Genomic DNA, 27,684 nt, shown 5'->3' with positions numbered 1-27,684 from the left:
AGAGAAATTGCCACAAATACCACATTAATAGTACCACTTTTCATGTTTACACTAATCAATTTTATCTTCACTTTTAATGAAAGGTGAAAAACACTTATAACCCTAGGATTAAGTTAACTAATCTAGACTTAGCAGGGTTTAGAGCTGAGGGATGAGATAAAATTTTTGAAATGTAAAATTTACGATTCTAATAAATATATAAATACATACTTAAAAAATATTAAAAAAAATTAAAAATAGTTTCAAATATAATTTTAGATTTTCAATTTTTTTTTTGAAAAATATAAAAAAAAAATTAGAAAAAATAAATTCAAAAGAAAAAATTTATAAAAAAGTTCGAATTTGGAAAAGTATAATTCGAAAACATAAAAAAAATATTTTTATTTATTTATTTATTTAAATAATGATTTATCATATATAGAGAACAAGGGTATAAGAGTTTTTTGCCACTTAATGAAGAATGTATTTTTTGAAAATGTCATTTTAGTGAAGAATGTATTTTTTAAATTTCCCCATAAAATTATTCAGATAAAAACTGAATGTAAAACAAAATATAAATTCCATATTTATTGTATTTTATAAAAAATGTGTATTTATATTTTGCCTTATATTTTATGTTTTGTATTGTATTATATGTATATATATATATATACTATTAAAACAGTGTCTTGTCTTATAGTACATATATGTATATATTAAAATTTATTATGATTTTTATTTATGTCCGGTTTAGTATTTGGATTGAATTTAAAAACATTGGATAAATTAGTTTATGGAAAATTCTCTCAAATAGCTTTTTTAAAATTTTTTATCACAAAAAATAGCCTTCAAAAAATAAAATGACCAAAATAGCTCTTTTTATTTTAAAAAATTTAATTTTTATTTTTTATTTTTAAAAATTTGAACCCTTCCCCATAACCCAACCCCTTAACTCTAAACCTAAGTCTTGGATTAGTTAACCCTAAGTTATAAATGCATATTTACCTTTCAATAAAATCTCTTTTGGTCATTTTTCTCATTGAGGATTTATTTTGTGAAAATAAACTAAAAAAGCTACCTAAGAGAATTTCTTTTAGTTTACTTCAGTTTTTACAATGTTTAAAATATAATACTTTAGTTTTAGTTTGAATTAATTGTCTTAAAAATCTTATTTTTATCTACTAACGGATTTAATTTAAAGTAATATATATCTTGGTCTGCAAGTTCATAACTTTTTGAGAATAATATAATGAAGAATCTGTGTTGGAAATCTCACATTATTAAATTTCTGATCATGTACTCCACATAATCGAAATATAACATATTTAAATATAATTAATGTTGTTAGTCATAAATATATGAATGACTAGTTTAACCAGATGACACATACATAACCAAGACACCAAGTAGTGCTTAAATGTTTTATTTTTTCGAGATACTCATTAATTATCTCTCTTATCAAATCCATCACAAAAGGTAAGAATGTTATAAAATCCTTATTTTTAGCCAACATACTGTTATACCCCAGGGTCTCTGTGTGAAATTATCTTCCCGACTATATATATTTCCTACCAAATAAATCTGTTGAATATTTAGTTTTGTTAAAGAACCATGAAATCTACTTTGTTTTTGGTTTCTTGTGTTTTCATGTTCCTCTTTCTAAGTCACATCCAAGGTAATAAGCCAGTTTTTTGCTTTCATCAAATTATTTGTCTAATAAAAAAATCAGTATTCAGTGTTAACATGTTTAAAAACTATGTATGTTTTTTAGGCCATTAGTTTTAGAGTAATGAAGTATTAATTAATTAATTTAAAATAATAGTTTCACTATTTACAATACATATTTTCACGTGTATATGACAGAAGTGGAGGGGGTGAGGCCGATGGCCCAGTGCCCAAGGAAACAGATATTCGGCGGTGGAGGTTGCGGGAGCGATGGAAACAAAACGTGCATAAAAAGTTTTGCTAAACAAGGAGGTGATAACTGATAAGCCTATTAGTTGCGAGTGTGACGATATTGTCGACGAACATTTGTGTAGATGTATTTTTAATTGCTAATGTTTTTTTAAATCACTACAACTAATTAATATTTGAAATAAATTGTATCAAATGTTGTAAACATTTCTGATGTGGATCCGAATGAGAAAGATGATAAGATTATGATGTCCTAAATCTTGAATTATTCTATAGTAAATTGTACTATGTGAGTTTTAGAGATTCTCATCGCATCTTTCAAAACTCTCTGTTTATGGAATTTTTACAAGGGCAAAACCACCTTTCTTGGTTCCAAAGGCATCAAGCAATTGCAAGAACAGGTTATCTTCTGTAATGAATAAAATGGGAATCTCATCTTTTACCGGAGACCATCACGTTTTTCTGTTCTACTGAATTTAGACTACACGGCGGTTTTAGAGTTACTTAAGGTTGAAACACTTGTCATGTGCTTTTTCTCTTCTTAGTCCACGCTGGCTTACAGACGACAAGTGTTTTAGTTCTTGTCACACAAAAACAGAGTCATGAGCGAACAGAGAGATAGAGAAAGAGAGAAGTAATGAAATGAAAGGGGTTTTGTCACTGATTAGCATTTTTCTGGTTCTCGTTTTGTCTGGGAGATGCAGTGATGCATACAGCAGGAATGATTTCCCCAAGGGTTTCTCTTTCGGCTCCGCCACTTCTGCTTATCAGGTTCCGGTTTCGATTCCCAGCTTCTTCCATTTCTTCTCCAATATTTTATTATTCTCTGAAAATGAAATGTTTGTTGGTTTCTGAAAGTGGGAAGGAGCTGCTGGTGAAGATGGCAAAAAGCCTAGCGTCTGGGATACTTTCCTTCACTCTCGTAAGCTTTGTCATTTTCATTTTTTTTTTTTTGGTGTTTGGATCCTCAAGAAAATAATTCTAATTGGCAGGTAACTTAGATAATGGAGACATAGCATGTGATGGGTATCACAAGTACAAGGTTCTTTCTCTTCTTTTTTTTGAACACAATATCATTATCATAAAAGGAAGAGTTAGTTGGGAGTTATAAAAACTCCATCAACCACCAAGTTTTCGTCTGCTTTTAATGCAGTTTTTGCTAACAAATCGGCAAAGCCATTTCTCTCTCTAGGAATCCAAACAAAAGCTACAAATTCGAAAATAGAAGCAAAGGAAAGGATGTCTTCTAGGACTCCGTAGAGTTCCGGGATGATAGTTCCAGAGTTGATAGTGTTTATCAGTTGTAAGGAGTCCGCTTCAAAGCAGACAGTCTTCAGGTTCTCTCGAGCTCCAGTTTTCACCGCTTCTAGCAAGGCTAATCCTTCAGCCACTAGTACCGATGCCACATGGGTTGAGAGGCCTTTAAATTCGCGGACGGCTGACCCTGAATGGACGACCCATCCCAATCCTGCTGCAGGTCCTTGGGGGTTCCATGCTCCATCAGATCTAATCACTATAGTCCCCGGGGTAGCTGGAGCTGAGGTCTCACCTGACGCGACAGAGGGGGGTCCTTTGTCTTAGCTAAACTCCATTCTCTTGCCAGAGAAATTGCCACAGAGAGAGAGAGTCCTCAGGCGTTATCAAAACTCCTTCGAAAATGAACTTATTCCGCGCCTTCCAAATGTTCCAAAGAATCCGGAGGGCGAAGGAACCTGAGGTAACGCCAGCTGGGGGAAGGCACAACCTATTTGTTATCGAGGTCCAGTTTGCTACTAAATCTACCATTCTGCTGCTATCCATTTAACATAGGAAGGGGGCTAGTCTCCACACCTTGTGTGCATAATGGCAGTGGAAAAACAGATGAGTAATAGATTCAGAGCCTCCACATCTTTTGCAGAGTGGATTCACCTGAACATGTCGATCATTGAGCCGTTCACCCACCGGGATGGCTCCCTTTATCAACTTCCACGAGAAGAGTTTTATTTTTGGGGCGACATCGAGATCCCAAATATGCTTCTTCCAGCTAAAATCAGCTCCAACATGCGGCACAAGCCCATCTCCCATAGGCTCGACTGCTGTATAGTAACCCGACTTGGTTGAAAACTCCCCGGATTTTGTTCCTAGCCAAATAAGTTTATCCGGAGACCCAGTTTGATTTGGCTTTAAGCACTGAATCTTCTCTTCATACGCAGGGAGCTTAACCAAGGATCCTGCCAGACGTTAATAGACTGTCCATTCCCGACAAGCCAACCTAAGTTTTTGAGTAAGAGGTCTCTGCCTAAAAGTATACTCCGCCAACCGTGCGATGCACTGCATGATCAAACCAATCCAAAGATGGTGAAATCCGAGTCTCTCAAGCACGGAGGAGATGAAGTTCCATTCAAGTCTATCGTAAGCTTTGCTCATGTCCGTCTTCACCGCCATTGATACTCTCTGTTCCGCTTTTGACGTCTTTAGAGTATGGAGAACTTCATGGGTAATGAGCACATTATCCCCTATCGCTCGTCCAGGGACCAACGCCAATTGATTTTCCGAGATGATCTTGCCCAGTAGCAGTTGCAGTCTGCGTTGTAGTATCTTGGAGTAGACTTTGTAGTAGACATTGCATAAAGCAATTGGTCTATAGTCCGATACTCTCTGAGGGCTTTTGATCTTTGGTATAAGACAAACGTGTGTGGCATTGATTCCACGGGGGAGGATCCCTGTCCTAAAGATGCTTTCTACTTCCTCCAAAAGGTCCGGGCCTATCTCGTTCCAGTGGGTATGGTAGAAGCTTGAGGAGAATCCATCCAGACCAGGCGCTTTCTCCGCATTCACCACAAACATTGCCTCCTTTACTTCTAAGGCCGAGGGGATAGCAATTAGCAGCTCGTTATCCTCCGGGGCGATGATCGGAGTCAGCGCGGATCTAACAGTCTCATCACTGTCTCCTTGCGCCGAGGTGAACAGTTTAGGAAAATAACCCACCACCGTCTTCGCGATCTCTGCCTTCTTATAGACCACTTTGCCACCTTCATCTTCCAGCACTGTGAAAGCATTCGCTCTCTTTCTATTTTTTGGTGGCGGCGTGAAAAAAACCTGAGTTTCTATCGCCTAACTTGAGCCATAACAACCGACTTCTCTGTTTCCAAAATGCTTCCTCCGCAAGGTACGCTTCATTTAGCTTTGAGTTTATTTCCTGAATCAGTGCTGTATCATTCACCGGGCTGGTGAGAGCTTCTTCGAGTTCTCTCTGCTTTTGTTCAATTAGCTCCCTGCTGTTATGGTGTTGGAGTCTATTCCATTCTGCTAAGGCTTGCCTCGCTGAGGTTAACCTCTCCGAGATTTGCTTTGTCTGAGAGCTTGACCAGGATTCCCTGATAACATGTTTTGCTTCCTCATTCGAGTTGAGCCGACAATCATATCTGAACATCCGTCTGCACTTCACGATGGATGGGTCTATGAAGGTCATAAGTGGCTGATGGTCGGAGCCCTCATATTCCAAATAATGGCATCGTGCCGTCGGGTAGTTTTCCGCCCAAGAGCTATTTGCCACCGCCCGGTCTAGCTTGCATCAGACAAGATGTGTGCCTCTTTGTCCCTGCCATGACAATGGATCGCCTGAGTGGTGGAGGTCGTAGAGGTCTCCTTCCGAGAAAAAAGTTCTAAGATCAGAGAAGGAGCCCTCTGATCTATCCGGCCCTCCAACCTTTTCATCACTCTTAAGTAGATCGTTCAAGTCATCAGTTAAGAACCATGGGGCATCCCTGGCTTCTGCTGCATCTAGCAGCTGGTTCCACAATATATTACGTTGAACTCTGTCCGTAGATCCATAAACAAAACTAGCGTAAAATTTTTTTTCCTTCATGCTCAATCATTGTTTCAAGTACATTTGCATCTGAGTAAATCACAGTGAGTTTCACTTCTTGTTTCCATAAGAGGGCAAGACCTCCAGCCCCATGCCCTGTCGGTGCCACCAGATTATGTTCTTCATATCCCAGTTGAGCCACTTTTTGGAGCATGAAATCGTTGGGGTTTTTAGTCTCGATAAGGAAGAAAATATCTGGTCGGTATTTCTTTGAGACGTCGAACTGTCCGGGGATTCCCCAAACCCTGACAGTTCCAGCTCGGTATTGCTAAGGAGCTGGAGCGGACGGGATTCGAAAATCCGTCCTCTTCCTAGCCGACCTCGGGATCTTCTTACTGAATGGGATATTATCCGATGACTGTGAGTTTCCCCCAAAGCCTGCAGGCCTAGATGCTTCCCCTCGTGTTAACTCCTTGGTCTGTTTTGTGCCCATTCGGGCCTCTTCATTATTGAGCTTCCTGCGACAGATGGGAGGTTTCGTACTCTGTATCTTCATTTTTTTAGCACTTGACCCCCTAACCAGAGGGCTCATCTGTTTTGTCTTTCTACCTGGGGGGCGCCCATGTTTTGTTTTCACTAACATAGGGACCTCTCCTGCCTTAGACGGTTCTGCGTCCATGACTGGACCTAGTCTTTGAGACGCTGGGATCCTCGCTTGACTTGTAGGGGAGTTTGAGTGATCGCCTAGGCGAAGAGCTACAGGAACCCTTTCATGGGCGCTTACCCTTGTCTCTGCTCTCCTTATTTCAGAGTTCAGGAGTTGTTGTTGCTCCATTTGTCCCCGTCTGTTAGAATCTGAGATTCTGTCAGTGTGAGCAGGTCTCCTTTTGGGTCTCAAGATGTGCAGCTGATGGTGGAAACTGGCTTAGATGCCTTCAGATTCTCAATCTCTTGGTCTAGGCTTATACCGAGTAAGTCTTCATAACCATGCATTGTGTTTATGCCCTTTTTTCACTTGAAGGATGAATGAAGTTGATGAGCTCTTATCTCATTTAGATGGAAGAGGCCCTGTTAACCCAAAGGGTCTTCAGTTCTACAAGAACTTCATCAAAGAACTTGTAGCCTATGGTGAGAAAGATAGAGAGAGAAATGTCTTCAAATCCAATAACTATTTTTTTTGGCTTGGAGTTGAGTTTGGTTTTAGTTCCTACTAACTAACCTTGCTACAGAAATTGAACCACATGTTACATTGTTTCACTACGATCATCCTCAGCATCTTGAGGATGAATATGGAGGATGGATCAACAGCAGAATCATGTACGTAGGCTAACAAAAAAATGGCCTTTGCTTAGTTTCTTTACATATTTTTAGTGGATAACAAGAAGTTGATGTTGTCTCGTCAATACAGCGAAGAACTTTAGTGCTTATGCAGATGTTTGCTGATGTTTGCTTTAGAGAGTTTGGGAATCACGTCAAATTCTGGACCACTATAAACGAGGCTAATATATTCACTATTGGAGGCTACAATGATGTTGTTACACCACCTGGTCGTTTTTCCTCATCACCGGGAAGAAACTGCTCATCAGGGAACTCCTCCACTGAACCATATATCGTAGGTGTTGCCGATACGTATGTGATTCCTTGCTCTCTCTCTCTCTGATTTCACGATATCGATCTCTCTCTCTCTCTCTCTCACTCGTGTGTTTGATTCACTCATTTGTTTGCGATAAAGAAAACAAGATGAACACACAAGATTATAGAGTTCCCCGAATCACCCTGGGTACTTCTCTCTTCAGGATTCTCCTCCTGGAATTCACTATGAGCTTATCGGATCTGATCGTTTCTGTTACAAGAGATAAATCCCTCTCAACAACCTGAGATTGACCTAATATTAGCTCGCGTCACTCAGCTGTTCATCTCGCGAGCGTTCCGCTTAATGGGCTTCATCCATTATTACACCGGCCCATTATGCATAAGTCTTTATCGATCCGTATTTCGGCCCAGCCCAAAGGACTGCTCCCGCCTTTGCTCTTCTTGAGACTCAAGCAACGAACCACATTATCCCACAAACTCCACCTTGGTTCATGCTTACTCTCAACACTGTGTATCAACTCCTGATATACATGTAGTGAATTCTGAATCATGGCGCTCACAAGTTCTCTTTCTTGAACTTGTTTAATCCGACAGCTTTCTTGATTACAAGCCCCTGCTGCACCCGGGTAACATGATCAACTCTATCACCTTGATCACTCCTGCATCGTCTCATGTTCAATCCCCCGAGACGATACTTCAGCTCGATGTGCTCAAGCTTTCAAGACCTTTAGGGTCTTGATATGTTCTCTGAACTTTTTTCCTTGAAGCTATTTCGTCAACACATCTGCAGCATTCTTAGACGTGTGAACCTTCAACACTCTGACTTGACCATCAACCGCTACTTCGCGTATGAAATTATACTTCACCTTCATATGTTTAGTTCGTTCATGGAACATGTGATTCTTCGACAGGTAAATTGCATTTTGTGAATCGCAATGTATTTCCGCAACTTCCTGATCAAACCCCAAATCTTCACAGATGCCTTTCAACCAAACTGCTTCTCTGCTTGCCTCAGAAAGTGAAATGTATTCCGCTTCTGTAGTCGACAATGCCACTACCCTCTGAAGACAGGACCTCCAGCTGACTGTGTTACCGCCTACAAAGAAGACAAACCCTGAAATTGACCTGCTCTTGTCCTGATCTGCTGCATAATCTGAGTCACAAAATCCTCGAACCAAGAAATCTGAACCCTTTGTAAACGTAAGACCATACCCTGCTGCTCCTCTGATATACCTCATAATCCATTTTACTGCTGACCAGTGTTCCTTTCCAGGCCTACCCATATACCTGCTGACCAATCCAACTGCATACGCCAAATCTGGTCTCGACCCTACCATCGCATACATGATGCTACCAACAGCACTCGTATACGGAACATCCTCCATTTCTGAGCGTTGCTCCTCTGTTTCCTTCTTTGTTAAGGCCTTGAGTCTAAACTGTGATCCAATAGGAGTTTGAACTTCCCTAGACTCCTCCATGTTGAAGGTCTTCAGGACCTTTACAAGATATTGTTCCTGTGATAGAACTAAACTTCCTGCCTCACGGTCCCTGAAGATATCCATTCCCAATATACGTCTGGCAGATCCCAAATCCTTCATATCAAACTCAGCTTTTAACAAATCCTTCAACCTGTTGATTTCAGCTCTGCTCTTGGATGCTATGAGCATATCGTCTACGTACAAAAGCAGAAATACTCTTATCTCATTTCCTTTCGTGTAGACGCACAGGTTGTACTGGCTCCTCACATACTTCTCCCTGATCATGAATTCATCAAATCGATGGTTCCACTCCCGTGGAGATTGCTTCAATCCATATAGGGATTTTCTCAATAAGCAGACTTTATCCTCATGGCCCTTCTTAACAAACCCCTCGGGTTGATCCATGTAGATTCTCTCCTGAAGCACCCCATGCAAAAATGCAGTCTTCACATCCATTTGATCTAACTCCATATCAAAGTTAACCACAGCTGAGAGAAGGATCCTTATTGAAACGTGCTTCACTACTGGTGCGAAGACTTCATTATAGTCTATGCCTTCTATTTGAGCAAACCCCTTTGCTACAAGGCGTGACTTATATCTTGGTTCCTCTACTCCAGGGATGCATGGTTTCAATTTATACAACCACTTGCACCCTATAACTTTCTGATTCTTCGGTCGCTCCGTCAAGTCCCACGTGTGATTTTCCTCCAGAGATATCATCTCTTCTCCCATTGAACCATTCCAAATATCCCAATCCTTGCTCTGTCTTGTTTCTGCAAAGGATCTTGGTTCTTCTTGTTCAATGTCTTCTGCACTTGCCAGTGCATAAGCCACCAAGTCTGTATCCTCATATTTCGAAGGTTGCTTTATTTGTCTCCTAACCCGATCTCTGGCAAGAATGTAATCTTTTAGATCACCTTGTTGGCTGCGATCATCCTCTGCCTCTTCATCTGAGCTGCTAGATGATTCACACTTAACTTCCCCTGTTTCCAACTTTGCTCCACCTTGAACGGAACTCTCCGGTGAAGCCTCAACTTGATCCTCTTTAAAGGTGACCTTCTTTTTTGCCTTTATTGACTTCTGCACCTCGAGTTCTTGAACTTTCAATTCTTAGAAGTCCTTTTGCTTGTAAAGGTGATCTTCATGGAATATCACATCCTTACTAGTTATCACTTTTTCTTCATTCAGCAGCCATACTCTGAAACCTTTTGTCCCCTCCGCATACCCCAAGAAGATTTCCTTGGTAGCTCTCGGACTGATCTTGTCTGCCACTGTGTGTACATAGGCCACACACCCAAACCTTTTCAAATGATCATATCTAGGATCTGACCCTGTCCAAATCGCCTCTGGAACTTCAAACCCAATTGCTGATGCCGGTGATCTATTGATGACGTATACCGCTGTTGAAGCTGCCTCTGCCCAGAACTCTGCATCCAATCCTGTCTCAACCAACATGCTTCTTAGTTTATCCATTATAGTTCGGTTCATACGCTCTGACACCCCGTTCTGTTGTAGGGTGTAAGGGCATGTCATATGCCTCTTGATGCCTGATTCTTTGCACACCTTATCAAACGATGATTGCAGAACTCTAACCCGTTGTCGGTACGCAAGCACGTGAGTCTCTTCCCTGTTTGATTTTCCACTAACACCTTCCACTCTACGAACTTCTGGAACACCTCATCTTTTGTCCTCAGGAAGAATATCCAGACCTTTCGAGAGAAGTCATCTATAAAGGTCAGGAAATACTTGCTTCCTGATAGGCTGGGAGTCACGTTTGGTGAGCCCCAGAGATCCGAATGGGCGTAGTCTAGGATCCCCTGTGTGGTGTGCATTTCCTTTGGGAAACTCTGTTTGTGAGATTTCCCCATTGCACAGGCTTCGTAGAACCCAAGCGTGTTGATGTCTTCTCTCTTCATATAGCCTTTTCTGACTAATGCATCCATTGAGGACTGACTCATATGTGCCAATCGGGAGTGCCACTGACTTGTTCTATCTGTCACGTTACATGACGCCTCTACTTTCGCTTCTCTGACTGACCCTTGTAGAAGGTACGGTCCCTGATCGTATTTTCCTGTCAGTACCCTCTGATTTCCTTTGTAGAATACCACCTCAAATGCCTCTCCACTGTACCTGCAGCCTACCTGCTCCAACTGCCCATAGGAGATCAGGTTCCTTCGCATTTCTGGCATGTACCTGACCTGACTCAGAGTCACTATCGATCCATCTGGGTTGTCAATAGTGATTGTTCCCATGCCTTTGACCATGCAGTAAGTATTGTTACCCATCATCACCTTATTTCCTTCCAGCTCCACGAAGTCTGATAGCACCTCCCTTCTCGGAGTAATATGGAAAGTGCAGCCAGAGTCCATCACCCAGTCGTTTCTAGTTGACTGAAGACTAGCTGTTAAGGCAACTGTGTCTGGTAGCCTCATTGCCACGTTTACAGATGTGGAAGCCTTGCTGCTATCTTGCTGTTTTCTTTGTGGGCAGTCACGCTTCCAGTGATTCTCGTCGCCACATATCCAACAAGCTCTTATACTCGTCTTCGGCTTTGACTTTGATCTAGACCTATCGTAGTCTCTGCTCCTTCCCCGGTTGTTACGATTTTGATAACTCTTCTTATCTGGCCTTCCCCTTGATTCAACATACAGGCCCTCTATACCCTGTCTAGACTTGTTCAACGAGCCCTTCTGTCTCAGCTCAGCTTCTTTGGCATAGGCTGATGACACCACTTCATTTACTGTCAGTGTTTCTTTGCCTGTCCCGTACTTCAAGGTATAAACCAGAGGTTCATACGATGATGGGAGGCTCGTCAATAGTTGTATGGCTTGATCCTCGTCGCTTACCACAATCTTCAAACTAGCCAGATCAGCTATCAGCTTCAAGAACGTGTCTAAGTTCTCTTCTATAGACTTCCGTTCCTCCATATTGAAGCTAGCGAAGCTCTGCTTCAAGTAAATCCTGTTAGGTAAGGATTTAGTCTGGTAGTCTTGTTCCAGAGCCTTCCACATTCCCAGTGCTGTAGGCTCGTGCATTATCTTCCTCAAGATAGTGTCACTTAGGCATGTGCTCAGCAGATTCTTTACTCTCACGTCTTTCTCTGCTGCCTTCGGATCAACCTTAGCCTCCTTTAGCTCTGTACCGTCTTCGCTCTTAGTATCAATTGTAGTTGAAGGTTCTTCAATCAACACAGAAGCAAGACCTTGTATCTCCAACTGCCCCAGCAACTTATACTTCCATAAACTAAAGTCGCCTTTGCCGTCGAACTTTTCCATCACGAATCTCCCAGGTGTTGGGTCCATGTCGCTCGTATCTTACTCTGTTTGAGACCTGCAGATAACAAACAGATACACGAGGAATCAATAGTTATCTAATTCAACCACAGATCAACAATCTTTAAGAATCGATTTCTTGTTCACAGTTATAGTTATTATTCAAATGCGTAGTAACAGAATGAATGTTCAGAGTTCCTCCCCTTAACGACTTGAGACCTGTCAAGATCTATCGCTTTAACTCTTGAATCGATCTGATCTTTCTCGGTACCGTCGCGATTGTTGTTCTCGAACGATCTTTCCAAGATCTAGATGATCTTCCTTCGGTGAATGCCTCGTACACTTCCCGAGCCTTGAAACGCCTTAGTATCCACTGTCGCTACGTTAACCGGAGCTCTGATACCACTTGTTGCCAATACGTATGCGATTCCTTGCTCTCTCTCTCTCTCTCTGATTTCACGATATCGATCTCTCTCTCTCACTCTCATGTTTGATTCACTCGTTTGTTTGCGATAAAGAAAACAAGATGAACACACAAGATTATAGAGTTCCCCGAATCACCCTGGGTACTTCTCTCTTCAGGATTCTCCTCCTGGAATTCACTATGAGCTTATCGGATCTGATCGTTTCTGTTACAAGAGATAAATCCCTCTCAACAACCTGAGATTGACCTAATATTAGCCCGCGTCACTCAGCTGTTCAGCTCGCGAGCGTTCCGCTTAATGGGCTTCATCCATTATTACACCGGCCCATTATGCATAAGTCTTTATCGATCCATATTTCGGCCCAGCCCAAAGGACTGCTCCCGTCTTTGCTCTTCTTGAGACTCAAGCACCGAACCACACTATCCTACAGTAGGTCATAACTTGCTTCTTGCACACGCCTCGGCTTCAAGACTGTATATGCAAAAGTATAAGGTATATATCATCTATATATATGCTTTACATAACCCTCTCTTGAATGTATAAGTTGATAACAAAGGAGCAAACGTTTTATGTATAACGTGTAGGAGATGCAAGGAGGTTGCGTAGGGTTTAGCATATTTACAATAGGGTTTACTCCTTCTACAAGCTACAAGGATGATGAGATTGCAGTTCAAAGAGCCAAAGATTTCTTCTTCGGCTGGTGAGTCCAGCACAAATGGTTCCAAAAGATTTTTCAAATTGTGTCCAAGGTTTTGAGAAAGAAAACTTTTAATCCAGGATGCTTGGGCCTCTTATATTTGGAGACTATCCTGATGAAATGAAAAGAACCGTTGGATCAAGACTACCAGTTTTCTCTTTGGAAGAATCAGAACAAGTTAAAGGCTCATCTGACTTCATAGGAATAATTCACTACCTTGCGGCTTCTGTCAGAAGCATTAACTTCAAACCTTCTCTTTCAGGACATCCCGATTTCTACTCAGACATGGGCGCATCTATGACTTGTTGGAATCAAAAACTAATATCTTTTAAATCACAAACAAACACTTTGTTCTTAAATCTCAAATATTTATGTTTTTTTTTGTGTGTGTGCTAATCATCTCTTCTTGGTTGTACTGCTGGGGAGGAACAGACCTTGGGAATTTTTCGGCTTTCGAGGTAAGAGTTTTGAGGCAACAACATTAAGTTGCAAAAATGCCTAATACATTCCTTATACGATTAAATCTCCAAAGACATAAGTACTCCCTATGCATCTTATTTAGTTGTTTTGTTTTGTTTGGACAAGTATGTTGTTGCTCCATGGGCTATGGAAGTTGTCTTGGAGTATTTAAAGCAGAGCTATGGGAATCCTCCTGTCTACATTCTTGAGAATGGTCTCTTAATTCTCTGATCTCTCTCTCTCTTCCTCCCTTGCTTATTTTTGTCTTAGTCTGCTTGATTCTCTTCCCAACTCAAATTAATAGGTAGACCGCTGAAGCAAGACTGCAGCTGCAACAGGAGGATACACCGAGGATTGACTATTTACATGCTTACATTGGTGCTGTGCTTAAATCCATTAGGTAAGTAGAGTTTCTTATTGCAATATCTTCTCTGGTCGGTGCAATGATGAAAATGACATTATTACAAGTGTAGGAATGGATCAGACACGAGAGGCTACTTTGTATGGTCATTTATGGATTTATACGAGTTACTGAGAGGATACGAGTTTAGTTTTGGACTATACACTGTCAATTTCAGCGACCCTTATCGCAAGAGGTCTCCTAAACTCTCTGCTTATTTGTACACATCTTTTCTCAAGGGAAACACCACTTTTCTTGGTTCCCAAGCTACCATGCAATTGCAGAGTAACTTTTTTTCTTCAATTTCGTCGTAGTAGTAAATTTGTATTTACATCTTTTGATGAATCTTGTTCGGTTATGAGAGTTGTGCCGAATACATTTTTCCTCTTTAAGTATTCTATATTTACATATATAGTACTTCTTCTGTCTTTTATTACTGGACGTTTTATACATACAAATGCGCACATATTAAAAATAAATTAATTTTATACTTTAAAAAAAAAACATCATTAACTATTCTTTTAGTAATATTTTAATCAATAAAATAAAGAGTTATAAAACTTGTAAAATTAATAAATTTTGCATTGAAATCTAAAAATACCATCTAATTTGGAACCAAAAGTTCTCTAAAATGTCATTTATTAAAAACATAGAGAGTAACAATCATGAACAGTACTATAAATTCAAGATTCAAAACTAGAATTAATCACTCGTTTAGTTGTCATTGTAAAATAAAAATTTTGTTTCAAAATAAGTGTTCTTTTAAAATTTCAGTGAAAAATTTATTAAATTTATATGTTATGTGATTGTTTATATTCTCTGATCAATATTTTATTAGTTGAAATGTGCTTAGGTATATATATAATAATATTTTTATTTAAAAAATATATAAAATTAAATATTTATTTAATATGTTTGAACTAATCTAAAATACATTTAAAATGAAACGAATGAGTATTAAGATAGCACAAACTTTGTGTAGTTATCATCTATTCCACTAAAAACATATTTGGAAAGAGCTGTAGTAATTAATTAAGTGAAAACTATTTTAATTTAATTAAAATGTGTATATATATAAGTTTACAAAAAAAAAAATGTATATATATATATATATATTATAGAATTTGATATATCGATTCATTATTGATTGGTACACGTACATGGAAAACACCTGACCAATATATTAATCAATGTATCATAACTAATCAGGCAAATAAAATTATAAATTAGATTTTTCCATCCAAGCAAGTCGGCTAGAGAAATGTTCGTGGGGAAGCACACGCAGGTGTGATCTTGTGCAACAATACCAAAGTCTTACCAATACAGCTTTGATCTTTAGGCCAATTTTAGGACAAGATCGTGTTTCCCACACCTTCTCATCTTTCCGACAGAATCTCACATCTAACACTCTCTTAAGTACTTGTCAATCTTTTCTGATCCTTTCTTAATCTCCCTTCTCAATCCCTAAACCACGTACCATACCATGACTCTTTTCTCCAATATTTGTGTCTTCGTGGCACTATCCCTATGTCAGTCCTTGGTTCTAGCCATTAACAACGGCTATTACGGGTTTAACCCATCGGTCGCCAGCTACCTGCCGGAGAAACCTCAGAACATCATGAATCCAGTGGACTCGTGTTGGCGGCATAAATCTGACTGGTCCGCTAACCGCAAAGATTTAGCCGATTGCGCAGTTGGGTTTGGTTCATCTGCCTTAGGCGGCAAGAAAGGTAATATATATGTTGTCACAAACCCCAACGACAATGCAGCGAACCCTAAACCGGGTTCTCTGCGATACGGTGTGATCCAAGACAAGCCGCTGTGGATCACTTTCGCTAAAGATATGGTCATAACCTTAGAGAATGAGCTCATGGTGAATAGCTATAAGACCATAGATGGGAGAGGGGCAAAAGTGGAAATTGCGTTCGGACCGTGCATTACGATACAACAAGTGACGAACGTAATTGTGCATGGGATCAGCATCCACGACTGCAAACCGGCGAAGTATGGAATGGTGAGGAGTAGCACAACGCATGTCGGTCATCGAAAAGGATCGGACGGTGATGCGATCGCTATTTCCGGTTCGTCTCATATTTGGATCGACCATTGTTTTCTAGCGAGTTGTACGGATGGCCTGATCGATGTGATACATGCTTCAACGGGAATCACGATCTCCAACAACTATTTTACTCAGCATGTTAAAGTCAGTTCATTTCAAATTTCTATATAGATAATTGAATGTCTCCAGCAACTAATCCCTTTTTGATGATATTGGTCGTTATTTATTTACAGGTGATGTTGCTCGGACACAACGATAACTTCGTGCAAGATGTGAACATGAAAGTGACCGTGGCATTCAATCATTTTGGACCACGACTTGTGGAGAGAATGCCAAGGCAAATACTTTTTTTTTTAATTACTAATTACTTCATATATATAATTAATTTTAATGCAGACTTAGATATATAACCATGTAAGAAAAACTCTGGCCTGTAGGGTAAGACGAGGTTACGCTCATGTGGCAAACAATAGATACGATAAATGGATAATGTATGCAATTGGTGGTAGCGCCGATCCAACCATTTTCAGTGAAGGAAACTATTTCATTGCTTCTGATAAATCTAACAGTAAAGAGGTACTTTATTGTATCCTCCTAGTGATATACACATGCACATATAAATTAGGAGCCAAATCTGATCTCATCACTATTTGACCAGGAAAAATTTTACCCCTGTTTTTATATAAAAGAGCGAAGGTAGCTTATGACTGAAAATTTTAGAAGATATAGACAATCTAGTAAAAATTTAATAAAATATTTTTTATTAAATTTTAAGATTAATGTTTATGTGAATTATTTTAAAAAATTTGAAAGCCATAGACCAATGTTCCAGTTGCCAATGTCTAGGACCAATGTTCCAGATGCCAATGTCTAGGACCAGTTCTGATCGACATGTACACGACTGACTAAATATACATATGATTAATCAGTGGATGAAAATAAAACGGTAAGCATTGATACATTTAATAAACAGGTGACAAAGAGAGAAGTGAAAGGAGGGTGGAACAATTGGAGATGGAGAACTTCAAAGGACGTTTTCAAGAACGGGGCTTACTTCGTACCTTCCGGTTACGGCAGCGTTGATTTGCCATACAGTTCCGCTCAGCGATTCACAGTGGCTCCAGGGAACATGGTTCCTTCTCTAACCGCAGACGCTGGCCCTCTAAACTGCAACCGCAATCTCCCTTGTTATTAGTATAGAAGAGGTGAATGCGAAAACCAAAAGAAAATGTTACATGTGTATACATACTCTTTTCACGAGATGTATCTAATTTCTGGTAGATCACGTTACTTTTCTTTATTTACTTAGTTTAAATCGATTAATTATATGTTTTGATAGTGCTTCATTAGATGTGTGGTTAATGGTTATGAATGATGAAATACGTCAAGATCTGTTTAATCCACCGATATGTAAAATTCTTTGAAACTTTAAAAACAGCAATCTATAAGCAATCTATATTATAACGAGAGAGTTACTCTCTCCTATAACGATGAAATACGTCAAGATCTGTTTAATCCACCGATATGTCAACAAAGGTGGATCTCACTTAAAAAAAGCCTGAAAAACATGTTAATTCCATGGTTCGAACCGGGTTATTAAGATACAAACACCGATATTTATATCATTAAACTAAATGATAATTTGTACATTAATGGCTGAAACTAATATATATTTATGAAAGTCAGAAGCTCTTGCTTCTTCGGCTTCCTCTGAGGGCCGGACCTGCAAGTGTATTGTGGGTTTCATTTTTAAATGGGATTCATCACATTATATGAAGAAAAAAGCTCAAGTTTGAAACAATTATAATTTTCTCATATTCTAAACCGTCGCCGTTTAACATGAGCACTACAGGAAATCTGGATATTAATAGCATAACATGACAGCGTTTTTTTCGATTGTGCTATGATTGACATACTCTTACTTTTAGATAGCGTTTGCGAAAATGCAAACACTATGTTTAGTTGGTCCGATTTTAATTATGTAAACACTTTTTCGAAACATAATATATACTAGGCTTTGATCCGCGCGCCCGCACGGGTATATTTTTCAAAAATATGTTTTATTTGTTTTTCATGTCAATAATATAAGGGCTAGGCAAAATACTCGAATCTGAAAAACCGAACCGATCTCGATCCGAAAAAGTAGTACCAAACCCAAACCGAAATTGATTAAATATCCAAATTATTCAAAATTTTGGTTTTTGGAGAACCCAAACGGAATTCGATCTGAACCGAAGTATTTCGGGTACCCGAATGTATCTGAAATAGATTTACATACTTATATATATTATTTTTGTTAGATTTAATATATATAAAAACATCTAGAATATATATGATACTTTTATGCTGGTTTAAATACTTGAAAATATATACAAATAATCAATAGTAAATATATAAAATAGTAAAAGTATACTCAAAGCACCAAAAATACTTAAAATAATTATTGATTCTCTATCCAAATATTTGAACTAAAATAATTTATATGTTAAGTTTAGGTATTCTGACATATGTTGTTCAAATTTATATTTAATATATTATTTTGTTTATAGTTTGTGAGAAATTTAAAGTATATAAATATATAATGAATTTTAAATTTTTAAAAGTTAGTTAAATGGGTTATCCGAACTCGAACCGAACTCGCGAAAATCCGAATCGAACCCGAACTGAAATTTAAAAATATTAGAATGAGGCTGAAATCTTTACCTCGGAAACCCAAAACCCAAACAAACCTGAACCGAACCCGATTAGGTACTAGATAGATAGTTTCTCTTAATATAATGGACTTCCAAATTTTCTTAAAAATATAAGCCCATTACTTTTTTCTCTCTTCATATACTGATATCCATGTTTCTAAACAAAACTATTTTTTAAAACTACAATCTATGTTTCCAAACAAACCTATTTTTAAAACTGCAATCCATGTTTCCAAACAAACTTTTTTTTTAAAACTACAATTTATGTTTCCAAACAAACTTTTAAAAAAAATTGCTATACATGTTTCCAAACAAACCTAATTTGTACTTGAGTTTTAATACGATAGATAACATTTTTAGTTTTGAACCGCTATGCAAAACTAAAGGGGGAAAATCATTCCATTTTATCAGCCTCCAAAAATCCTAAACCCTATACCCTAAAACAAAATTTTTAAACACAATCCCTAAGCTCAAAACAAAACTTTAAACTCTAATATTTTAACATCAAATCTTAAATTAACTCCAAATTTCTTAAATATAAACTCAAAATTAATAGTTTTAAAATTTAATCTCAAATCTTAAATCAATACCCCAAACCTTTATAAACCTTCAACCTTCAAACCATGTACTCAAACCTTTATTCTAAATTTCAAGCTTAAAAACTAATCTTCAATTAATCATATACCCTAAACTCTAACTAAAAATCTTAAAAATCTAATCTTTTTTATAACTTAACTTCAAATCTAAAGTTTAAAATCTTAAATCTAATCCCAAAACATTGTGTTTGTACTTTACACAAATGTATTTAAAATTTATTTACATATGTACTTTACATAAATGCCTTTTTATAACATTTCTTATAAAAATGAAATCTAACCGCTTTGTTAAAGTTATAAATCAATATATCTCATACCCTAATTCTCCAACTTCATATCTTAATCATAGTCCAAACCCCTATAAAATTGAATCATAACTTAAAAATTTATAAAAATTTCAATCTATTTATTTTTTGAAACATTAGCCCCAAACCATAACTACATTAATTATGTATAAATGTTTTTGGTCGAAATTATATATAAAATTATCTTATATATATTTTTTTTGTCAACAACAAACAGACTCATATAGACTCTGCGAACCAATCCGATAGCTCTGCATCCATATGAACGACGAAAGACGATTGTTTTCTGGCACATCGTGCTAGACTATCCGCCTTTTGATTTTCCGTCCGGGGTACATGAATGATCTCTGAGTTAGTAAAACGTGTCTTCAGTAGCTTTATGTCAAGCAGGTAACTCTCAAACGCCGGTCATTCCTCTGGTTCCGAAACCATCTTCACCAATTGAGAACAATCCGTAGCAAAAGTAACATGAAACTGATGTAAATTTCTCATACATTTCATTGCTCATATCAGCGCTTCTATCTCTGCATGGAGGGGTGAAAGACATGCCCTAGTATTCCTTTCACCCATCAATCCCTGAAAACCCTCAAGTATACTATACCATCCTTGACCTGAATAAGGTTCTTTATCTTTCCAGGAATCATCGATGAAACACCAACGACCGACCCTCGGCTGACAATTCAAAACCTCCGTCTCTTCAAAGCCTGTTTAGTTTTCATCTCCTGAGCCTCAGCCCAAAGTATTGATTCAGTTTCTGCAAGCTTAAGTGTATATATTTAATTTAGGGAGAACCCTCCAGAAAAGATGATCCATATTCGTAAATAGAGAGCTCGTGTGTGACTTTTTTTAAAATGAACTTTCACTAGAAATCAGTTATATTCATTTATTACTAATAATATGGATTAATAATATATCATTTCTAATATAACATCGACTCCTAAAAACCCGGATTGGTTAACAAACTCACATTGATTCATGTGTGATATTTTTATTTGGATCATCATTTAAAATTTTATTAAATGTATTTTCTTAACGCTAATATATAATATTTTAACTACGTAAATCATAATATAATTTGATATCTTTTAATTTAAAATATAATATATATTTAATTTTTTTTTTAAAATGTGTTGAAAACACTATAACAATATCTTAATTATCAAAAATTGTATATAAATATTTTCACTAATTTTGTAATTAGTAATGAAATTAATGTTATTGTTCATTAATATATATATACTCAGTTATCTTTTATAAAATGAAAAAAACTATATCAAATTTTACTATTTTATAGTTATATCTACCATTTTAAAATAAACCATTGTATTTAACTAAATATGGTAAAATTATTTAAAACTGATAAATTAATATATTTTATTTTCACAAACATTAAAAATTAATGCTAGAAATATAATATATTGGTAGAACGGGTTAACATTAGTAAATTAGATAATTCATGTATAAAATTAACTTATCTAAAACTTTTATATATATAGATATAGTTATTATCTTAAATGAATAAACATAAAAATATTGATAAAGGAAATATAACGCTTTGAATTACGGTTCAGGATCATAATAATTGAATAAAAAATAGTTTTAAAATATATATAATAAAAAATACGAAATATATGTGATGATTTGAAATAATCAATTAACTTACAACATCAAAACTATCAAATTATTATATTTAAAATAATTATATTTAAACATTTAAATATATAAGTAACTTAAAAAATATATTCTAATTATGTAAAATATATATAAACATAAAAATTAATACCCGCACAACCGTGCGGGTCAAAATCTAGTATGTACAATACTTCGAAACTTTAAATCGCTGTAAAATGGGTCAAAGCGGTATAAAAATTAAAACAAATTTAAATCAATGTTTAACAGATTAAAATGATTAATTAGCATATTTCGTAATAAAAATATAATTTAAATCAATGTAAATAAATTATCTTATTTAGGTTCTTATAAATGTATAATTACATGTATATTAATAAATATTTTTAAAAATAAATTTTAGACCAACACAAATGGATAAATAAATAAAATATTTTAAAATTTAGTTATGAAAGTATTAAAATAAAAACAAGTCACTTTTTTCTTGTAACACAAAAACAGATCACCTAATATATGAATATAATAATGCAGTGTCGTGTGAGCTCCTTTTGGGATGTAAAAAATAATAAGAAAGTTTCTTGAATTTGGAGAAAGCTATTTAAGCTCTGTGATGTTGCCTATAGAGTTCTTTGGATTGAGGTCAAACACATCTACTTACTTCTGGTTTGATGACTGGCTAAAACATGGTCGCCTTATTGATATCACCAGAGCCACTGCCCACTGGTACAACATATCTTGGAGTAACTCGCCAATCAGATGTGATGCTGTGAATCAAGCTGGATGATGTATCAGATGTCGGAGAAGTCGTAAGTTTCAGTCTCTTTATGCTCATATTCTTGAAGAACCAGCCCCTGCGTTTGATCTAAGAAATGATGTCAATATATCATGCTCTGGAAACAGGGGCATGCGAAATCTTCTAAAGGCCTAAGGCAAAAAAAAATAAAAATTAAAAGTAATTTTGATATTTTAATTTGTTAAAATATATATGTTAAAAATTATAAACAATATTTAAAGGTGAAATGTTTTGCATAAGTCATATTTCTATAAACACCTTTCATAAATTTTTTAAAACAAAACTTAGTTAAAAAAATAGAAAATTTTGGTATAAAAGCAAATATTAAAAGCATTTTTAAAAACTAATTATTAAAAACTCTAATTATAACATAATAAAATTAGTTAAAAATTATTATAACTAAAATGAGGATTGAACTTATCTTGAAACTCTATTATAAGAGAATTTAAGTGGTTAATGAATAAAATTTATTATAATAAGGGACCCCTGAAATTTTAGATTATATGGGGACTTAAGAGCAGGCTTATCCAAATAAAACTCATATGAGTATCTAAAATAAAAACAATAACTATTATTTTAAGATAATTTAATTTTATAATTAGTTTAAACACATTTAAAAAGATTTAACCCACTAAAAAGACACTTGTGTCATTTGACGTTCTTAAGGATACAAAGGTGTACTCCACCATAGAATCCTTAGGAATATTTTAATAATATTTTTTTTTTTTGAATAGTTAAGGATTCTAATCAAAACTGTGTGACCGATAGTGTTCCCGAAGATGGAGTTCTTAGGAATAAAAAATAATATTTTTTAAAATTTTTTTTTTTTAAATGATATTGAAATTTTATTAATTGCATGATTAAAAATAAAGATACAATGATTAAATATAAAGATACACTAATTATTAATCTTCATCACCAAATTTGTTCCAAATATTTTCGATTAAATCATTTTTCAATCGTTCATGCATATGCCTTTCACGAAGATCATTCCGAACGCGAAAGAGAGTATTCAGATTTGTAGGCTTCTCGGTTTCCACCTGTGAACTTCTGCTAATGTCTCCTTCTTCAAATTCAGATATATCGTACCGCATGTATCGGCCTCGTTCATTTTCAACTATCATATTGTGTAGTATAATACATGCTCTCATAATCCTCCATATCTTTTCTTTGTCCAATGTAAGAACCAGGTTTCTCACAATCGCAAATCGAGCTTGCAATACTCCAAAAGCCCGCTCCACATCTTTTCGGGTTGCTTCTTGAACTTTAGCAAATAACTCTTGTTTAGGACATTGAGGGAGTGTGATAGATTGGATAAATGTTGACCATTTTGGATATATACCGTCTGTGATGTAGTATGCCAACTTATATATGTGTCTGTTGACCACGTACCATACCCTGGGAGCTCGACCTTCTAAAATGTCATCAAACACATGAGACCGATCGAGGACATTGATATCATTTAAGGTACCTGGAGGACCATAAAAAGCGTTTCATATCCAAAGATCGTGTGAAGCTACAGCCTCTAAGACAATTGTCGGTTTTCCTGATCCACGTGCGTACTGTCCTTTCCAAGCGGTCAGGCAATTTTTTCACTCCCAATGCATACAGCCAATGCTCCCGACCATCCCAGGAAACCCTCGTTTCTCTCCAATATCGAGGAGTCGTTGAAGATCCTCCGGTGTGGGTCATCGTAGATACTCATCTCCGAATAACTGTATTATTCCGTCAGTGAAATTATGTAAACACGAAAGTGCAGTGGTCTCACCAAGTCGGAGATATTCGTCAACTGTGTCAGCCGCAGAACCATAAGCAAGCATACGAATTGCTGCTGTACATTTTTGTAGTGGAGAAAGACCAAACCCCCCCGTTGCATCTCTTCTTTGCTGAAAGAATGAAATGTACTCTGATAGGCCATGGACAATACGCAAGAATAACTCCTTATTCATTCGGAAACGGCGTCTGAATAAATGTGGCGAGAATGTCGAATCTTCGCTGAAGTAGTCATTCCATAAGCGGTCGTGTCCTACTTCACGGTTTCGTTCTATATAAACACGTCTCCTTTGCTTACTGGTTTGGGCCTCGACTATGCTGTTGAATGTATCTTCGAAGATTTCGTCAAAAACTTCGTCGAATCTTTCTTCGAAATCATCGGATGAAGATGATGACATTTTAAGGTATCCTGCTTCAAAAAATAATAATAAGTTTTTTTAAAATTGTCTATAATAAAATTTCAGATTCCATTAATAATAATAAGTTTTTTAAAATTTCAGTTTCCATTAATAATAATAAGTTTTTTAAAATTTCAAATTATGTGTAAGTTTTATTTTTTTTAATCTATAAGATAAGATTAAGTTTTATTTTTTTTATTCAATATGATAGAAGTCTTAAAATGTCTATGTATAAGTTTTACAAGTCTTGTATTAATCTTAGTTTTGAAAGCAGTACTTGTGAATGAGAAACTAGTCTAAGATTAATACATTACTATCATCATAGGAAGCATTTGCACATAAAGAAGTTGTCTTCAAAACCAAACTCTTAATAAGCATTTGAATATAAAGGAGTTACCTACGCTGAAGTAATCTTCTTCGATTACAACTTGTTGGATTACACTTCGAGTTTGTAGCAACAAGATTACAACAACATTTTACAACTTCGCCGAGGTAGTACTAAACGGAAACAAAAGGAAAAAAGTTTGATAGAGAGGAAACACAGCAAAAGAGATAGCTAATATCCGGAAGCAAAGAGGGAATATTATACAGCTACAACTCAAACAGAAGCACCCGTGACTCGGTTCACTTGAGGAAAAAAACAAAACACTTCGCAACAATGCACCCGTGACTTGGTTCACATGTCCTACTGCTGGACCTGAAACAAGACAAAAGACTCGACACAAGGCTGGACAGAAGACTCGACACCAGGCTGGAAACCATACTCATCAGGACCTTGGCTACCGAACCAAGCAGGTTCGGGTGACTCAAGGTCAACTGAAGATTGACTATGCAGTAGATTAACAAACCCAGTCCTTTTATTCATGTTTAGATGATGGTCTATGATACTCTATTAGCAACACAGACCCTTAAGTAAGCGATAGAAAGCAAACATTTACTTTCGGAGTAGTAGGCATATTGAAAGCAAACTAGCATTTACCACCAATCAAATCAGACTAATAAGTTCTCTACTAGCTACACTTAAAGCTAACAAGTACGATTCTATCAAATCTAAGGAGTTAGGAAGCAATACTAGCATTAAACACTTCCTTCAGCATGACGACAAATGTTATTTTTTATTAAGAGAAATTATCTAACCTATATGTTTTTATTACTGAAACTAAAAGCAGTGAAAGTATCGTACCTGCCAAGCCATTCTCGAGTTGAGACACTATGGTTTATCCTCCGAAGCTCTTCCTTGAAACACATAAGATTAAACAGTTAAAATTTTTATTTTTTTCAAAGACATTACCATGACCGCTATAACCATGACCAGTAGACAAACTCCTTTGCAAACCCATATTTAACCACTGATTTCTTCTTACTTAACACACCCATGATCTTCTCTAGCTTAGCCACCTTCTGGTCACTCACAAAGAACTGATCCTTGAGCAGCCTAAGTTGTGTCTGCATGTCACGCATCTCTTCCATAATCGCCACATCCCACCATTTCCAGATGTGGCAGTCTCCATCGTCAACGTTGACGCATGTGAAGTACCTTCTCCCTGGATCTTTAGGAGTGTACGATGTTTCAACAATAGGCTCACAACCGCAATAGCATGTCCTCGGGAATCCTTCATCAGCCTCAGGTTGCGGTGGGTAGTGAACCACCTCCGCAATAGTGTAGCTACTCTCAGCTTCATCCGCGTAGAGATCAGCTTCTGCTTGAAGTAAAGAGGTCATGTCAAACTCCTCTGATGAAGAAGGCTGAGTGTAGCTATAGTCTTGTCCCATGGTTCGTTGACCTGCAAAAAAAAACAGATACTATGTAAGCGAAGAAGAAACACTAAACATTAAGAACACAGAGCAACAAAAGAGAGTAAAGAACACAGAGCAAGAAGCAGGACTAAACAGTTTACGAATCAGAAAACAAGATAACCAACTAAACCGTTTACTAGCTACACATAAAGCTAACAGAGGGATCGAGTAATGAGTTTTCGAGCTAAACAGAAAACAAGATAAGCAACACCAAACCATACAGATACGTTTTGTATAAAGCAAACACATATAAACCCGAGTAAAAGAAAACAAATCGATGTTGAAATCAATTGAAAAAAAAATGGTGTTTCCAAACCGTAAGAACAAACAAGAAGATCCCTAAATCGATTGAAACCGATAACATATTGAAACCCTAACTACAAACCAAAAGATCCCCAAAGCAATTGAAAACCCTAACTACAAACCAAAAGATCCCCAAAGCAATTGAAAACCCGGAAGCATAGAGGGAGACGAAAACAACAAGGAACCTAATCTAATCCTTAAATCTACCACAGAAAAACGAAGCATCGAGCTACGATTCAAACGGAAAAATGAAGCATAGAGGGAGACGAGAACAACAAGGACTCTAATCTAATCCTTAAATCCACCACAGAAGAATACGATTTACCTTTGAAGATCACGGAAGAACACGATCTACGACGGATCGAAATCGCCTTTTCGTCTCGAGCTCTGATTTTTTTTTCTCGCCTTCGGTCGCGAATGAATTTTTTTTCGCAAAACCAAACACAATAGCTCACCGAGCCTATCCTCCTCCGACACGTGCACTAAGGATCAAGTCCTTGATATCCTTATTTACGGACTGATCCGTTGTTATGTTAGCCAAAATATTATTATTATATTTCATTAATCATATGATTACCTCCTAAGGACTCTTCTTGGACCGCCGTTGCGGATGGTCTAAGAGGGTGTTATTGGGAGGATGATTCATGAAGAGTTTATGGATTTGAAAAGTTTATAGATTTTTGAAGAATTGGAAAGTTTTCATGGATTTTAACAAACAAGTGCATCCATATTTATAGAATCCATACAACTTTCATAGATTGTCTTTTTTTGAGCAACTTTCATAGATTGTTATGGATTCATAATTACATTAATTTTTTTTATTGTTTATATAAAATAATTATATAAGAATATTTTTCTAGAAAATTTTTCATATAATATGTGAATGATGTGTTGAAAATATATTGAATGTTAACAATGAGGTATATAAATATATATATAATATATCAATTTCTATGGTATTAAATCTTTGAAAGACATGTTATATGTATATGAAAAATCTGGGTTTTGTTATTTTATAATTTTTATGGCATTAACTTTTAGAAAGACATATTACATATATATGAAAATATGGATTTTGTTGATTTATATCAATTTCTATGATATTAACTTTTTGAAAGATATGTTAGATGTGCTAGAATGCCACCGTTCGGTCTCTTTTCTTATTATATATTTATATTTTTTTATTGGTATAATAGATCTATGTTTTTTATTTGACAATTGTTTTTTTTAATTTTTATCATTCAAACTTTGAAAATACCATCTATAACTCTAGTATTTTGAAAGTACTGATTGATGAGTTAAAATATAAAGAATCAATGTTTTAATAACGCAAG

At 36.5% G+C, this 27,684-nt stretch overlaps 2 protein-coding genes and 1 pseudogene across 2 annotated transcripts; all 3 read left to right on the top strand.

Annotated features, from left to right (window-relative positions):
• The first annotated feature begins 992 nt into the window (after positions 1–992).
• Positions 993–10,211, top strand: LOC106389934 (annotated as a pseudogene).
• A 1,931-nt stretch (positions 10,212–12,142) lies between these two features.
• Positions 12,143–14,416, top strand: LOC106389933 (beta-glucosidase 3-like). Its single transcript, XM_013830288.3, has 7 exons — positions 12,143–12,940; positions 13,033–13,148; positions 13,226–13,449; positions 13,578–13,603; positions 13,731–13,818; positions 13,909–14,004; positions 14,078–14,416. The coding sequence occupies exons 1-7, from the start codon at positions 12,926–12,928 to the stop codon at positions 14,137–14,139; spliced, it is 627 nt and encodes a 208-aa protein (XP_013685742.2). The 5' UTR covers positions 12,143–12,925; the 3' UTR covers positions 14,140–14,416.
• Positions 14,417–15,448: 1,032 nt separating this feature from the next.
• Positions 15,449–17,519, top strand: LOC106386806 (probable pectate lyase 16). Its single transcript, XM_013826622.3, has 4 exons — positions 15,449–16,207; positions 16,297–16,400; positions 16,501–16,639; positions 17,037–17,519. Exons 1-4 carry the CDS (start codon positions 15,488–15,490, stop codon positions 17,256–17,258), a joined length of 1,185 nt encoding a protein of 394 aa, XP_013682076.2. The 5' UTR covers positions 15,449–15,487; the 3' UTR covers positions 17,259–17,519.
• Positions 17,520–27,684: the final 10,165 nt, after the last annotated feature.

This window comes from Brassica napus, chromosome C3, assembly GCF_020379485.1.
Source record: "Brassica napus cultivar Da-Ae chromosome C3, Da-Ae, whole genome shotgun sequence".
NCBI lineage: Eukaryota > Viridiplantae > Streptophyta > Magnoliopsida > Brassicales > Brassicaceae > Brassica > Brassica napus.
The sequence above is the reverse complement of the archived record's forward strand: the minus strand, read 5'-3'. Positions and strand labels throughout refer to the sequence as shown.